The sequence below is a fragment of the Arabidopsis lyrata genome (assembly GCF_000004255.2).
Source record: "Arabidopsis lyrata subsp. lyrata unplaced genomic scaffold ARALYscaffold_4, whole genome shotgun sequence".
Taxonomy (NCBI): domain Eukaryota; kingdom Viridiplantae; phylum Streptophyta; class Magnoliopsida; order Brassicales; family Brassicaceae; genus Arabidopsis; species Arabidopsis lyrata.
This window is the reverse complement of record NW_003302552.1, coordinates 18,244,490-18,261,102: the sequence shown is the minus strand read 5'-3', so window position 1 is coordinate 18,261,102 and position 16,613 is coordinate 18,244,490. Positions and strand designations below refer to the sequence as shown.

Here is a 16,613-nt window from a genome sequence, read left to right as displayed (position 1 = left end):
GATTGACTATTGTTTTGATTTAATGTTTATCTTCAGCTGCTTTGTATGATGACTGTGATTATATATATCCTATAATTCTTTATTTGGTTGAACTTGACTTTAAGGTTAACAGTAAAATTGAAAAATAAAATACCTTTTTTATATTCTTGTATTACTAAAACATTTTCTCCTAAAATTTAATAGATAAAAAATAGAACATGTGTGTTTATCTCAATGTTACAAATGAAGATTAAATGTCTTTTTTTTTTCCCTCTAAGATTAAATGTCTATAACAAGAAACATCGATGTCAATAAATACAACTTTCTTTCTACCAAAAAAAAAAATCCAACTTTTTTTTTTTTTTTTTTAAATCCAATTTTCTAGTATATTCTTACGAGTTATTGGTGTTGTATTTCCTCAAAAATTATTTATAATGAGTTTTATTGTAAAGATACGAAGGCAAAAAGTTCGACAAGAAAAATATTGAACTTCTTGTTTGCTTGTTCATTGAGAGTTAAGTCATTCTGTTCTCAAGGCAATAATCTCCTTAGAACTAGGTTTTTAGACCAAACGCAGTGGAGCAATCAAGCCTCGGGTGTTAGTAATAAACAAATGAGAAATAATGCAAATTTCGGCTAAGACACAAAACACGGGTGTAAGTTTACATCTGGATGTAGAAGCGACGTGGCAGAATTTGTTTGGTGGATACAGGTGAGAATACTAAAGTAGTTGTTTCCTCCACTCATTTTAGAGCTGTACAAGCTTCTCATTGCTCCTATAGCACAAGGGAAATTAGCTGCATTGATGGTTGGTGACATTATTTTATTAATATATCACCACTCACCAGTGCCGGTCCGAGCATTTGTGAGGCCCTACACGAAAAATAAAATGAGGCCCAATATATTTATAAGTTTTAGGGTTAAAAATTTTTTTTTGACCTATTTTTAGTAAATTATACAAAATAATGATATTTTGAATATTATTACATTCAAATTTAATTGTTTGGGCCCTATTTTATTTATTTTTTTCGAAAAGGCTTTAGTTTCTACCAAATATTTTCATTTTATGGGCTTAATTCTTTTTTTTTTTTCCTAAAATTGGGCCTTTTTTCCAAAAAAAAAAAAACCTTAAAAAAAAAAAAAATGTGGTGCCCTAAACGGTGGCTTGGGTGGCATGTCTTTCGGGCCAGCACTGCCACTCACACCCACACTTACACATGCACCATTGTGGATGCTCTTAGTGGATAACTAAACTCTATAATTTGTGTTCATATGGGCCTTGATTGTTTAAAGCCCAAAACCTCGCTTGGTCGTGTTGTCCTCATCCTTACCGATAAACAGAATAACAAAGTAGAAAAAAAAAATTCCTACGAATTAGAAATTCATTTTTTTCCTATTTTCCATTGAGTGCGATTATGAAGTAGTTTGCAGTATTTTATCAGAATTAGTTTTACCATTTATTGTAATTCATTAAATATTATATATTACAAATTTACAACGAAGATAGACATAAATTACTGTCTTGTTTTTGTTCTAAAAAGCATTTTACTTACGAAAATGAAATTTGATGTAACAAATATAGCGCTAAGCCTAGAGCTCACTGAATTTGATACTTTGATATGACAGTTTAGGACACTCCTGTTGAACAATGACACAAAAGATTAATGAGAATTTATATGGTCATCAATTTAAAACCAATATATAAGACCATCCTCAACCGCACTTCCTAACAATTCTTATCATGGGCTCTTATTATTTTTGGATCATAAAATAATCAAAAACAGTCTAACAGATAAAGAAGCGCTTCTAAAATGGGAGTTGATAGAGCCCATAAGACTCGATGACGTGGTGCAATTAGATTGGTTGAAGCTTTTTGCTAAGATAGGAAAACAAAGTCTCGCTGTATTATCTTTGGCAACAAAAAAAAGCTGTTGTTTCTCTCTCTTTCTTCGACTTTTTTTTTTCGGCGACAAAATCTATTTTTTCAAAATCAATATTAAACAATTCTAAAAAATCCCAATTTAATATCCCCTCGTTGAGGATAGTCTAAGACTTTTCAGTCCCATGAATTCTCTTGTTTTGCATGTTCTAAAGTTAATAACATACCCATAATCACAAAAATCAGGGATGAAATACCATCATATAAAGTGTTTTAGTTAAATGAAACAATTTAGTTTAATAATAAACTATTGTTTCATTTAATAAAATATTTCTAATAAACTAAATTCTTGAAATGATATTTCATTTGACAACAAAAAAATATATTTAATCCATTTTACCGTGAGGACATTTGGTTTAATATATATATAATATATATTTATAATGAAAAACTACAAAATCTACCACTTATTCCCAATTCCTTTCAAAATCTACCACATTCTTTCTATTCTTTCAACTCATACCACATTTAGTATTTGAATTACTAATTTGTCCTCCCTATTTATCTTCCCAATTTATCTTTCCTTCCTATTTATCTCTCCTCCCTATTTATTTTTCCTACAACATTAGCTTCCCTATTTATCTCTTTTTCCCTCGAAACACGTGCACTTTAACCAAAAAAACATTATATCTCTTGAGACTATACAATTAACTTTCGTTTTTGTCTCCAGATCTTGTCTCCGATTGGAAATTCTCTATTGCGTCTAGATCTTGTCTCCGATTTCATCATCTTTATATTATCATGGATCCCACATATTGTCCACCAATAGTTCTCATTTAAGGGTTTCGAATTTTATTTAGATTTTTCACCATCTATTTTGGTCATCTATTTTGGTCCATAGATTAGTTGAGCATTATTGTCTTCACCTACCCGGATTATTGAATTATTTTCCTTCTATTGCAAAATAAAAAATGATCCAGTTGTCCCCGAGTACTATTACTCATCCTATTACTCATTCGATATGAACTTGTCCTCAATCGAATTCTATTACTCATTCGATCTGAACTTGTCTCCTATCTAATTCTATTACTCATTCGATATGAACTTGTCTCCGATCTAATTCTATTACTCATTTGATCTGAACTTGTCCCCGATTAGTTGAGCATTATTGTCTTCACCTTCCCGGATTATTGAATTTTTTTTCTTTCTATTGCAAAATAACAAAATGATCCAGTTGTCCCTGAGTACTATTACTCATTCGATATGAACTTGTCCCCGATCTAATTCTATTACCCATTCGATCTGAACTTGTCCTCGATCTAATTCTATTACTCATTCTATCTAAATTTGTTCCCGATCTAATTATATTACTCATTCGATCTGAACTTGTCCCTATATAACATATTATTTAAATAAAATTATATGCAATTGTAAACGTGCAACATTTATTGCAACTTGTCCTTTTATCTGACACACCAGTCTGTCTCTTTATTTGACACACCAGTCTGTCCCTTTTATCTGACACACCAGTCTATCACCATCAAGGACAATTTCATCCACAATTTGCATGTGGCAATGAAATGTAGTAGATTTTGAAAACTCTTTTCAATTGTGATAGATTTTGAAAGCCACTTTTCAAAAAGTGGTACATTTTGCAAGATTCCCTATTTAAAACCATATATACGTACTACATTACAATACTATAATTACTGTAGATTCAAAAGAATAATATTATACAAAGTTTCAAAAAATAGTATACGTTCACTTGCGGGTAGCCACTTGGAACAAGCAAACATAAAAGATTTTAGATTAGTCAGCTAACTTTAACTAAAATCCAAAGTTCGTATCATCTTTTTTCTTCATAAAATCCCTACGGTCCAATTAATTAATTTAAAAGAACCCCTTTGATCGCTAAAAAACCTCCACTCGTTTTGATTTTAATTTCTTTTTATAACATCTTGACCTCCCTTATTTTCATTACACCATTCTTGATCTTTTCCGTAATCCATCACCTAATATTAATCATCTAGGGTTCCTCTAACCACCCAAGAAAAAAAGGAAGAAAAAAGTTTATTCTAGGGTTTGTCGTCAGCTTCTAAATTGTTCATCTACAATGGAGAAACCTGGTGGCTTCTGGATCCCCAAGACAAGCAACAAAGAGTCATCGTGGGAAGAGCTGGCCTTTGCGGAAGACGATGCAGCCGGATCTTTGTGGCCGCCTAGATCTTACACGTGTAGCTTCTGCCGGAGAGAGTTTAAATCGGCTCAAGCCCTCGGTGGCCACATGAACGTTCACCGAAGAGACAGAGCACGGCTTAAGCAAGCCGACGACCAATACTTATTCCCCAAATATCCTTCGTCTCCGGAGTATCCATCTCATAAAGATAACGATAATATTCATGAGACCTCTAGCTATACTTTGGTTTTTAACTCCAAACCTAATTATTTTAAGACTCAACACTCTTGTGTTATTGATCTTTCTTCTTCTTCTTCTTTACCATATTTGACTCCTTCTAGGGTTTCTTCTGGTTCACCTGGAAAGCAAAAAACTTCTTCTTCTTCCCCTCCTTATTTCGTTGTAGAACCTTCCAAGAACTCTAAAAAGATTCCCTCTTCTTCCCCATGGTCGTTCCCGAGTACTTTTGTGGAGCAAAAGCGTTGTGATCTATATGAAATTCCGGCTACGGAAGGAGAAAAGAAGAGAAAGACTGAGAGTGATGTGCCGAAAATCGGGCATAAAGCAAAAATTAGTCTTGGAAACACCACTGATCTCTCGGTGAGTATGAATCTGGTCATCCACCAAAGTTTTCCGATTACTGCTCACGGTAGCGATGAAGAGATCGGTAGGGGTGATATCCGTAAGAGAAGACGACGAAGACATGAGAGTCCGTCGCAGCAGTCAGTTCTCATTTCAAGTTTATCTTGTAAGAGTGACATAATTACAAGAAACGAGGAGAGCAAACACAAGGGTGATCGCCTTGAGGATTTAGATCTTGAGCTTAGGCTAGGGATCGATCCACCAAAGGGAAATTGATTGATGGACCGATGAATCTCTCTACCAAAACAAAGGTAAGGGGAAATATATATATAAATAGAAATATTTCATACGGTGAGCCAAAAAGAAAAAAACACATTTCATATGGGTGTATGTATGTGTATGTGTATGTGTGTTACTTGGATTTATCTTTCCTTGGTTTTGTGTCTCTAAAATGTACTGATGTATACAGATTTTTGGGTTTTATTCCTGTTGTTTTTTTGGGATAAATTGTAAGAAAAAAAAACACTTGAAAATTTGAAAAATCTAAAGGAAGTATCGAGTAGTATGTGTATGTAAAAACTTGAGGCTTGAGAAGTTTTCGATATGATTAACCTTGGATATGCAAATGAGCATATGAACTCTGTAATATATTATATAGTAGTATTTGAAATGATGATAATTAATATGTACACAAAAATACTGTGTATGCATGTATTTTGAAGTATTACAGTATTAGGATATATAAACAAGAGCAAAGTAATATCACTAAATCCCAGCTTCACTAGCTACTAGCTAGGCGATCGTTTAAATGCGCTTTAAAATCTCAGCTTTGAATCTTACTACTGGAATAATGATGACTAACTAAGATGTTATGGTGTCCATATAAAAAATTACGGGTCTTAAGTCGGAAACCTCTTGGTTAAAAAAAAGAAAGAAAAGTATTGACTACGTCTATACTTCCTTGCGTGATTTGAAGCATGTTGTGTAAGGCCACAATCCAAAATAAAATCACATGAAGAAGGAATATTTTCTCACAATTTCCGAGAATGAGAGAGAGAGAATGATGAATAATTGTCCCATAGATCTTTAGTAATTAATATTTGCATTATATTTCATCTATTCTGGATTTTCTGATAAGAAAATAATTCTTCTGATAAACTCCAATACTAATTCATTCATATTGAACTAATTCAGACACACACAGATATGTTCTACCGTAGACATGTAACATGTTCTAGTCTCCAATACATAAACAAGATTCTTATCCTAAAACATATATAGAGGAAAAAAAACAAAATTCCACGAAAGCCAAAAACACGAATTATATTTAACGTTGATATTCATTCCCAAAAAAAATGACGAGCTTAATTAAGTTTTTAAATAAAACATGTTTCTTAATTACTTGCATCAATGAAGGATAAGGTAGAGAAACTCAGAAGCAACTAATTACTATTCTTTTTCCTATCATATATAATTGCAGGAAATCTGGCAAATATGTAAGTTTTTTTTTTTTTGGTAGGCAATATGTAAGTTTGTATACTGAAAAAAATTAAGAGTTTTTATTTTTGTTAAACAATAAGGAAATAGTTTAATATTTATTAATTCCTCGTTGTGAAACGTCGTTATAAGCTCGTTCCCACATACATTCGCATCTCAGTACGTAACATGCCATTCTGTCAAAATCATAAAAATAAGCATAAGAAAGAGCACAAAAATCCAAATATGTCACAACACATATTCCCTTTCGATTGTTTTATCTCAATAGATTATTGAGTAAATAAAATTATATAGTACTACTCAACCCATTTAGAGTCTCTACCCTAACTTTTTTAGCCCCATGGGTCACCAACTCTTCTATCGCTTAGACTTAAACTATTTCATAAAATTTCAAATCGTATCTGTAAACTAGCTAGGTTTGCACTATTTCTATCAACCACCCATAAGTAACGCATTGGAAGAATCTGTTTATACTCAATTATTACATTAATTAAGATCCTACAAACCATAGCATCTTTCACTCTTTCTATCTACCATCCGGTTTCCATTGATGTATACAACCAAATTTTTTTGTGTCAATACAACAGGTAAAAGTTTTTACATAATTGGAAAAGTTTAGCCAAGTTGCTAATTCCCAATCCCACTTCTACGTAGTACATTGATTAAATAAGGTGGTGAGCTTTATATATAGGGGAAACTTTATAGATGTATATATCCACGGGCGGGTATATATGATATATGTATCTACTTGTCTAAAGAGTTTTGGAACTAATCTATTAATCAGGTTTTACTAGAAGTCTAAAAGTAAAAAAAATAAGAGTGTCTTACTGGTTTGATTTGATTTTACAATGTTGGCCATCCACTAGCTCGTTCGCATTTTCTAGTGGGATTTGAGGTAAGAGATATATATGAATATCTTAATTTTATAATTAATTCTCTTATTTAACCTTATTCGGCCATATATATATGTACATGGACTCTATTAGATTTAAAGGTATAAATATATATGTTGTATGAGATTCTAAGAAATGATACGGTGAAATAACATCAAACTCTCTTCTTTGTGTGTAAGTTGGATTTTGAAATGAATTCAAAGCCTTAATTCAAACATATAATTTCTCTTGAATGTTTTTCGATTCGTTCATGAACCCATTGGCATAAACTTCAAAGCTATCAACTAATTCTTGGTTTACCTAGGGACTAGGGTTTGGGTATTAGTTAGATACGCATACGCTCTTTAGATTTCTATAAATATAATGAAGTGGTCTTCTCTGTGTATAACAATACATAGGTGGAAGTGAAGTCTTCGAATAGGGGCAGAGCTTCCACATGGGGAATGAATCTCATTCTCTGTAACTCACATATTTCAATAGTTAAATTAATATTCAAATATGATGCTAATAATCAAATATATACAATACGTGAAGGGAATTTTTGTTTGGATTCTAAGAATTAAGTGTCACGGAATTTTGGACGATTCTTAAATAATAATATAATGTATCATTGATCTGATTTACTCAAGTTATACGTGTTCTTAATTCGAATTCAGTGCATTCAGACATCCCTGTAATTGTTGAGGGCAATATTTATAAAATGGTATTTAAAGTTTTTTTTTAAAACACGTTAAAAATCGTTGTTTTCAACATAATCGAAATCAATGTTATTCCCATTAAAACATATATAAAAAGCGAGATCAGACAAATTGGCAGTTAAGAATAATGTTAATTTTATTAACATTTGTATTTTCTTATATAACTAAATAAAATCAGATGATTTGAGATTCACATAGTTAAAGACAAACCTTACATTCTTAGTTTATATTCTCAATTTTGTATTTGGTTGGTATTCAATTCATAGTTCCAATTCATATATATTTTTTAACTTTAGTTTGTATATTTATGAAAAGAAATTGCAGCAAGACTAGTTGTTATATATAGCAAGTCCAGTCGCCATATATGTCTGTTTTAAACTAACAAGTAGACTTCGATTAATAACTGAAATATAATACACACAAGTACACTTGTACATATGTAAGCGAAAGTTCTACAGAGGATACTGACAATAAGAAAAGACCAAAAATTCTTGGTTGGTCCGCTTTACCAATCTGGTTTCTTTTATTTTATTCTCAGTTATAAAGAACAGTTGTCCACGAGTGAGATTATGTAAGTATATATAACATATATGTATTACAAGTCTAGCTCATTCTGATTCATCAATATTATATACAACTCTCATGTTGGAGTTTCACTAATTTTTTTTGATAAGAAGAGTTTCACTAATTAATTGACATAACTAATTAAGTTGTTTACTTGAATTAAGTAATTTAAAAGCTATTGCGTGAAGACAACCACAGTGTAGTTTACGTTCTCATATAGTCATATTTCCAAGAGTTTCAACAATCTTCAAACGTGGTTCATTGTCTAGTTCTACAAAAAAAAAAAAAAAAAAAATTGAGTTTAAGATTGTTTTACCTGGTAAAGGTTGGTAAAACAACTAGATCATCAATGTCTCCGAAACATGAGTTTCATGCAATATCTTTAGCTAAAAAGTCCAATTCATATTTTTGTAAAGTTAACGTACAAATCTTATTCACACTACAATCTTTTGCAAATTTCACATTACAAAAAATACGAATTCAATTAGATGCCTAGAATAAGATTTGTAACAAAACTATTGGGTTACTCTTGCCTCCCTTTTTAGTTTAAATCCAAAAAAGAAAAAAAAAATACTTAACCATGCTTGGCCCAATAACGTAGATGTGCAACAGCTTCCATCAGTTTTTTTTGGTGGTCAACAAAGGTCCATTACTCTAGTCATGCAGTATCTGACTATATTCATCCCATATGCTTAAAACCATTCATACATTTTAGAAGCTAGATCTTTCGAATTCAAAAAAAAAAACATATTTTTCATCTTAAATAAAAGATTTGTTTCCTCGAAACCATATATTTCATTAACGAAAATAAAGGAGTAGGAATATTCGTCGAATATGGACTTTCTTAATTTGTCTCGCAATAGCAATAAATAATTTTTTTTTAAATGTAAATTTTAGCTGCAAATAGTAAAAATAAATAAATGTAAATTTTTAATTTTATTTCCACTCAACCCTATTCGTACAGTCGTAACATATTTGTACAAAATAAATTCCCATCCCACATACCATAAACATCAAAAAAAAATGGCCATCTTCGATCCGTTTAAACTCCGCCATAAACCGCCGTCGATTTTTCCGGCAACGACTGTAAAACCAAGCCATGTTCTTTCCCTCGTCGCCAAGTTCTTCTTCACCATCTGCATCGTCATCTTTTTTGCTATGATCTTCTTCTACATCATATTCTCCGGTTGCTCCGACTGCCACCACATCAACGGCCACCGTCGCTTAGGCCCTGACAATGTAAACTCCACTACCAACTCTTCAGCCTCCTCCTTAAACATCCTCGGACAGAATCAGTCCTCGGAGGCCACCGATATCTCCCACATAGTTTTCGGGATTGGTGGCTCAATTCAAACGTGGAGAGATCGCAGTCGATACTCCGAGCTCTGGTGGCGTCCCAATGTCACACGCGGCTTCGTATGGCTTGAGGAAGAACCGCCTCTTAATATGACGTGGCTCCCGACTTCTCCGCCGTACCAAGTATCGGCGGATACCTCCCGGTTCAATTACACTTGCTGGTACAAACTATTTCAACTTCTATAACATAATAATTTCAACCAATTGATCTTAGTCAAGTTAGGTCAAAGATCAATTCTCACAAAACATATTTTTCTCCAAAAGTCCAAAAAACCTAGTTTTCAATGTTTAACCACACATCAAATATATTGTGACAATGTATTTGGATGAATACCTAACCATACGAAACTATAATTTTATTAAATTATCCGATTTCGTTTTTATTTTAAGGTTTGGTTCGAGATCAGCTATACGAATGGCGAGAATCATTAAAGAGAGTTTCGGGCTAGGGTTAACGAACGTGAGATGGTTCGTGATGGGTGACGACGACACCGTTTTCTTTGTGGACAATCTTGTAACGGTTTTGAATAAGTATGATCACAATCAAATGTATTACATCGGAGGAAATTCAGAGAGTGTGGAACAAGACATAGTTCACTCTTACGCCATGGCTTACGGTGGTGGAGGAATAGCAATTAGCTATCCATTGGCCGTGGAGCTTGTAAAGATACTCGATGGTTGTATTGATCGATACGCATCGTTATACGGATCTGATCAAAAGATTGAAGCTTGTATAAGCGAGATTGGAGTTCCCCTGACCAAGGAACTAGGGTTCCATCAGGTATATTCACATTTTCCTTTTTGTTTTTCTCATTATTACTGGAAATTCACTTATTTTGACCTAATAAAAAAATGGAAATTTCCCTTAATTAATTAGTTTCTATTTTGTAGCTACAAATACTGAATTTCCTTTTTATTTGAATGTTCAGTTTTAAATTTCAAATCGTTCAAAAATCTTATCCCTTGCCAGTTTAAACATTAATAAATAATTATCAAAAATGTCATGTTCTAGGTTTAATGCTCAGATCTTGTGTCCGGTTTTATATCAACGAAAATTAATCCTAAATCACGATATTGTTTAATTTCCTTGCTTGAATTCAAAAATATTTAATAGTATTCAAAATTCCTTAAATTAGCTTTTCAAACGGAACAATTACTGGATGCATAATAATGACTCATTTCTTAATATGGCAATTGTCTCGTGGCATATTGGTGTAACTATATTTAAGAGAAATTTCTATAATTTGAAACCATATATATAAGATCAAGATTTAATGATTTTTCTTTGCATTGTAAAATACAGGTTGACATACGTGGCAATCCATACGGTTTACTAGCTGCCCATCCGGTGGCTCCTCTTGTTACGCTCCACCATCTCGACTATGTTGACCCAATATTTCCGGCGACGACCCAAATAGACGCCCTAAGAAGACTTGTATCGGCCTACAAGACGGATCCAAGACGGATCCTCCAGCACAGCTTCTGCCATGACCCGACCCGGGACTGGTTTGTGTCCGTTTCATGGGGCTATACCATCCAAATTTATCCTTCTTTGGTCACCGCAAAGGAGCTTGAGACGCCATTTCTTACGTTCAAGTCGTGGCGGACGTCAAGCTCTGAGCCTTTCTCGTTTGATACCCGACCCATCAGCGAAGATCCGTGCGAGAGACCCATTGTTTATTTCTTGGACCGGGTTTATGAGGTCGGGTCGGGTCAGACTCTTACGACGTACCGGAAACATGTTGATGTCGGCGAGACACAATGTAAATCGCTTGATTATTCTCGTGCTAACTCGGTCGAGTTCATCGACGTTTCCGCTACTACGTGGATGCCGGATCTTTGGAAAATGGTAAGTAAAATATCTGCTTATATGAAATTGAAATCTTCGCGATCATATATATATATATATATCCATTATTTATCACAAGATTATAGACATAAATAATAATCGTGACAAAAGAAACATAGAAAGTGTCCTTTTGGGGTACATTGTACAAACATTAAGCTAGTGATCACTTTAACAGTGGAAAAACAAATCGTGAATTATTCTTAGGCATAGTGTTTGAGAATAAGTATCTTGATTTATGGTTATATAACTTGTGGTTTTAAATTTGCTGTAATTGTATAATAAATCTTTTTTATTTGATTGGGTACAGGCGCCACGTAGACAATGTTGTGAAGTTGTCAACAGTGAAGAAGACTCAGAAAGCGTAATCAATGTCAAGATACGGCATTTTAATCCTTTCGAAAGTGTAACTCCTCAGTCAAAGCATCCGAGCGACGAATGGACCGACTCCGTTTTATCTATAGAGACTACTATATAGTTTCATTTCAAGAGGAAATGAGCAATTCTTTTATGTGAATATCAGCTAACCGAAAATCAAAATTTTTATAACGTCAAATTATACAGACTGTTAGTTTTTTAGCATTTCATTTTAAATAATATAGTATTATCTAGTCATGTAACATGTTTTCCAAAAATATATTTATTCATATAGCTTAGCCTTATTATAGCCTTATAGGCAGTTGATTGGTTGAAATGTTGAGTATCTTAGACAAATCTTAGGATTAAAGTTGATTAAAAATAATCAAACCAACATCTTAAAGCTAAGATTTGTATCTAAGTTAAGATGTTTTTCTTAACTTAAGATGTTGCAAGGTGTGCAAGGTGTCACATTGTGATTGGTTAAAAAATCAAACAAAAGAAGAATATTTTTTTTTTGTGCTTTATGTTATTTATGTTATAAATTATATCTCATGTATGTTTTAATTTTTTTAATTTGCAACAATTATTAAATTTTCTATAATTATAAATTTTATTTTTATATTAGTATTTTTTTTTTCTAAAAACCACATGTTAAAAACCTACTATTAATCACACAAAAATCTTAACCCAAAAATACTATCTCTTACCTATCACTTTTATAAATATATTACTTAAATATTCCTAAGATTTATTTCTAAGATACTACAAATAATCATGCTCTTAGGGTCTAGACGATATATATTGAAAATGATTTTTAGAGTTTTTAGGCAGAGGATCTTGATATTGTGGTGAAGGAGATAAGTTCGGATTCTTCATATCCAAAACTCTTTTGTATGTTTTTTTTTTTTTTAACCATTACACATGAATTTATATCTTGTAAATGTATCGGTCTAATGCAGACTTATCAAAAAAAAAAAAAAGAATGCAGACTTATCAAACGCGGATAGCAGAAATCGCAACCGCAGTAAGCGCTAATGTAGAACATGTTCGATAGCCACTAATGAAAAATAAACAACAAACAAACTCAACTAGAGCCTTTGTTTTTCTCCCAAAAAGAATGTAAGAAAAAAACCTTATTATAACAAAGAATCAAACCATCGAACTACTTGTGTGCGATGATGTTGAAATGAATACTTCAAAGCTGGGCTATGAGAAGTTCATTCCAAGTATCCGGGATCCCGGGTAAGCACCAATGCAAGCAATCGTTGATCGTTGGAGTAGAAGTCACGTTACTCACCTTTTTCGGTTTGAGTTTAGACCCTGCAATATGAGCTTCATCTCTTAGCTCAGAAAGTGCAGTTATGTCAAGAATCTTGACCTTTGTCCCATTCACAGCACTCTCGACTATTGTATCCATAGATCCAACATGGCCTGTTATTTTGCTTCCTCTAGACAAAGGGACCGTATTATTACATTTTCCATGCCTTGGGGAAATCGTCGTAAAGAAAGCTTTCAACCGCGGATGCAATGGAATTTGCGCATCAAGCCACTTCACGAGTCTGTGTATTGTAAAATCTTTAGCGTTTCCGACCTCCTTGAGATATCCGCCTTGAACCCGTGTTCCATTTACGTGCATCACCCAATGATGTTCTTCGATCTCACCTCTGCTCCAATGGTGACCGGTGTTTAGAATCAATACATGGAAACGGTGAAGGTAGTTTTTTATGAATGCTGGTGGACGGTCCAGATGCATTGCAACAAGATGAGGTGGATTTGTGTTGTTCATCGGTACCAAATCTGTTAAAGTAGACGACCAATAAAACAAAATCGTTGTGTTTGTGGTCGGGAACCTATAAGCCCAACCATCAGGACGAGGAGCTCCTTTAGGTTTCACCAGACCGTACTCCCATCCCACGTTTTGAACCTCTGGCCTCTCTTTACCTCCAGTGGCCATACACATCAGGGATTCAAACTGTTGCCGTCCCAAGGAGTCTCCTATAAATGCTATCGTCTTGTTCTGCATTCTTCTCAAGAAATTGACTCTGTCAAACTCTGGAATGTTGCAACCTTCTGGCTGCCACCCGTAAGCCTCAAATGAGAAATCGGGTCTGCCCATTACCCTGCAGGAAAATATGGTTGATAGCCATTGTTTACATTCAAAACCAGAATACAATGGTCGCTTCCTATCTTCAACCCATTTCCCCTTTGCCACGTTACATTTTTTTACTTCAATCAGAGAAATGCGAGGCGGGTTTTTCTCGGTAACCGGGAGTGTTATCACCAAAAGAATGAGGATAATCAAGGCAAGTGATACACTCCCTTTGAGTATGTAACTTTTTCCACCAAACATCTTAGATTGAATGCTAGAGAGAACACCAACTCTCTTAAATAAAGAAAGATACTTGCTCTGTTCTTGAAGTTCAAGATCCGGAAACGATCAAATCTTCAACGACCGAGCTTTAATGTGTAGATCTAGAAAGCAAGCAATTAAGAATCCACCACTGAATTTGGATCTCTCACATGTTCCATTGAATCTGAAGTGTAGATTTGTATTTTTTATAAGAACAAGTTTTTCAAATAGACTTATTTAGTAGACCACAGTTTTTAATTGTAGCCTTAGAACATTCAGCCCCACCTCTTTATGTAGCAATGTCTTCTTCTCTTTTGTTCTTTTTTGTTAATCGTGTGGTAATGTCTATTGCAAGTAAAAGAAAAAGAAGGTAATGACAAAAGAGAGACATGGGAGAAAAAAATACTGAGGTTTACTTTTGAAACAAACGTATTCATAAGAAATCAGGACATATACATTATTTTATTATCAGGGACAAAACACTAAACCAACCCAAATCTGATTTATTAGATTTCCATTGTGTAGTTTGATGGAGTTTCTGTTAAGTAGACTTGATCAAGTTGGATGAAAAATTCAAAGTCTAAACTTAATGCATAGCTCATGAAAGAGTATGACTTGTTGCTTCAAAACCCACTATTGTAACAACTTAGCTTTTCACGACCCTCCTACAATAAAGACCTGATAGACGTGGTTATATCGATTTAAACATTGCACCGAATTTTTTTTGGTTTATGGTTAATTCGAGTACAAAAACTTTTAGATTGTACAGAGAATTGTTTGACATTTGGGTCGAATTATATAGTAAAACCAAAACCAAGTATGAACGTAATACTAGATTGGGACTTTAAATTAAGAGAGAAAACATTATCCCTAACAAAGAATCAAAGATATATATATTAAGAAAATCTATTTAGATCCCTATGCATGGCAAAAACGTCTGATATCCATTTCAACTTCTTCCTAGCACCACAGGTCGGGACAAAATCTTCTACTCGAAACACGAGAAGCTAAGAATGATGAGCAGAGAAGACTTTGTTAGCATACGGACAATCTCATGCAAAAATCCAGTAGACCAAAAAGGACAAGAATATTCACATGGTAAAAACGTCAGATCTCTATTTCAACTTCTTCCTAGCACCACACGTCGTAACAAACTCTTCTTCTCGAACCACAACAAGGGTGAGAAGAGAAGACTTTGTTAACATACATATATACGGATGATCTCACGCAAAACTCCAGTACTAAACCAAAAGCCAAAAGGAGAATATTCACATGGTTGACTTAGAAAATCAACGATTATCCAAGTCAGAAGCTTCCAAGATTAGAGTGGACCCTTTTCTAGTCTTTAAGTTTTGACTAGTTATGCATTTGCTACGTGGGGCATAATCTGCACCAGCTAACTCATTATTCAAGATAAAACTCATAAAAAGTAAAATGATGTAACCCTACACTATTAGAAAAATAATTCAATCATTATTTGTAAACAATGCTGCTAAAAGGTTGGCAATTCTATACATGATGATTTTTAAATCATCTTAGTTAAAATTAAACTAGTTGAATTATATAGTTTCAGCATATAAATAGAAAAAGTAAAGTATATAATCATTTTTATCTATACAATAATACATTTGTAAGAGATTTTCTTTTCTTTTCATTAGCAAAAAAAAAGTAAGGAGTTTTTTTTTTTTTTTTTTTTTTTTTTTTTAAGTAAGGAGTTATGTCAAGACTTTGAGAACCATTAAGGCTTTTGTGTCCACAAAAATGCCCAAATTTGATTCTTACATTTGATTGGTAGTACGTGTCTTCCAATATCTCTTTCACATGTATAACTTTATGAAATGTTGAAACTCGCTGTATTTGGTTGGCTTATTAGACGACTGTGACTCTGTGAGTCTGTGACAAGAACAAATATCATAGAGGAAGTAGTGTAGACAAAAGCCAAATTTAAAATTTAGGGCTAAATTACTCAAATACTCCTCGGAAACGTGACAGCTTATGCTGATGTTAATTCTGATGTCATTCTTAAAGATAAAATCCATGAGCATAATTAATCATAATGATTATAAATCATAATTAATCATTCTTAAGTTTTATCTCAAATAAAACAAACTGTCACTGTTATAATTACCGTCGAATCTTCCATCATCACCCATAAATACTTTGATAAATACTAGTAGTGCCTAAAACATCTTTTTTTATGGTTACAGCATAATGAGCCAAATAGATGACAGATTTAAATATTGGTATTTTGAGTACAGAAATGAAGTACTATTCTTTAATTAAGCTTTTAATCTTGGAAGTTGAAACACATATCACCTACCTTGATGAAATTTCTCAATCACGAGTTACGACTTACGAGTATATCCCCACAAAGAAAAAATAAAGTTGTTTTTTTTTTCTAGAAACAATAAGTAAAGAAGAAAAAAAATGAAG

General features: G+C 33.3%; 3 protein-coding genes across 3 annotated transcripts; 2 read left to right on the top strand and 1 right to left on the bottom strand.

Annotated features, from left to right (window-relative positions):
* Nucleotides 1–3,632: 3,632 nt before the first annotated feature.
* Nucleotides 3,633–5,676, top strand: LOC9317615 (zinc finger protein 10). Its single transcript, XM_002881503.2, has one exon. The coding sequence runs from the start codon at nt 3,972–3,974 to the stop codon at nt 4,890–4,892; it is 921 nt and encodes a 306-aa protein (XP_002881549.1). The 5' UTR covers nt 3,633–3,971; the 3' UTR covers nt 4,893–5,676.
* Nucleotides 5,677–9,030: 3,354 nt separating this feature from the next.
* Nucleotides 9,031–12,041, top strand: LOC9315773. The gene is made up of 4 exons (XM_002881502.2): nt 9,031–9,785; nt 10,015–10,405; nt 10,928–11,473; nt 11,781–12,041. The coding sequence occupies exons 1-4, from the start codon at nt 9,292–9,294 to the stop codon at nt 11,946–11,948; spliced, it is 1,599 nt and encodes a 532-aa protein (XP_002881548.1). The 5' UTR covers nt 9,031–9,291; the 3' UTR covers nt 11,949–12,041.
* Nucleotides 12,042–12,797: 756 nt separating this feature from the next.
* Nucleotides 12,798–14,475, bottom strand: LOC9317614 (protein trichome birefringence-like 15). Its single transcript, XM_002879659.2, has one exon. It carries the CDS (start codon nt 14,178–14,180, stop codon nt 13,026–13,028), a length of 1,155 nt encoding a protein of 384 aa, XP_002879705.2. The 5' UTR covers nt 14,181–14,475; the 3' UTR covers nt 12,798–13,025.
* Between the last annotated feature and the right edge of the window lie 2,138 nt (nt 14,476–16,613).

What these genes read in the sequence shown, in the direction of transcription:
- LOC9317615 (XM_002881503.2), top strand. Translation starts at nt 3,972, where the DNA reads ATGGAGAAACCTGGTGGCTTCTGGATCCCCAAGACAAGCAACAAAGAG.
- LOC9315773 (XM_002881502.2), top strand. Translation starts at nt 9,292, where the DNA reads ATGGCCATCTTCGATCCGTTTAAACTCCGCCATAAACCGCCGTCGATT. An exon ending in CGGTTCAATTACACTTGCTG is followed by an intron (nt 9,786 to 10,014) that starts GTACAAACTATT and finishes TTTTATTTTAAG; the next exon opens with GTTTGGTTCGAGATCAGCTA. An exon ending in TGCCGGATCTTTGGAAAATG is followed by an intron (nt 11,474 to 11,780) that starts GTAAGTAAAATA and finishes GATTGGGTACAG; the next exon opens with GCGCCACGTAGACAATGTTG.
- LOC9317614 (XM_002879659.2), bottom strand. Translation starts at nt 14,180, where the DNA reads ATGTTTGGTGGAAAAAGTTACATACTCAAAGGGAGTGTATCACTTGCC.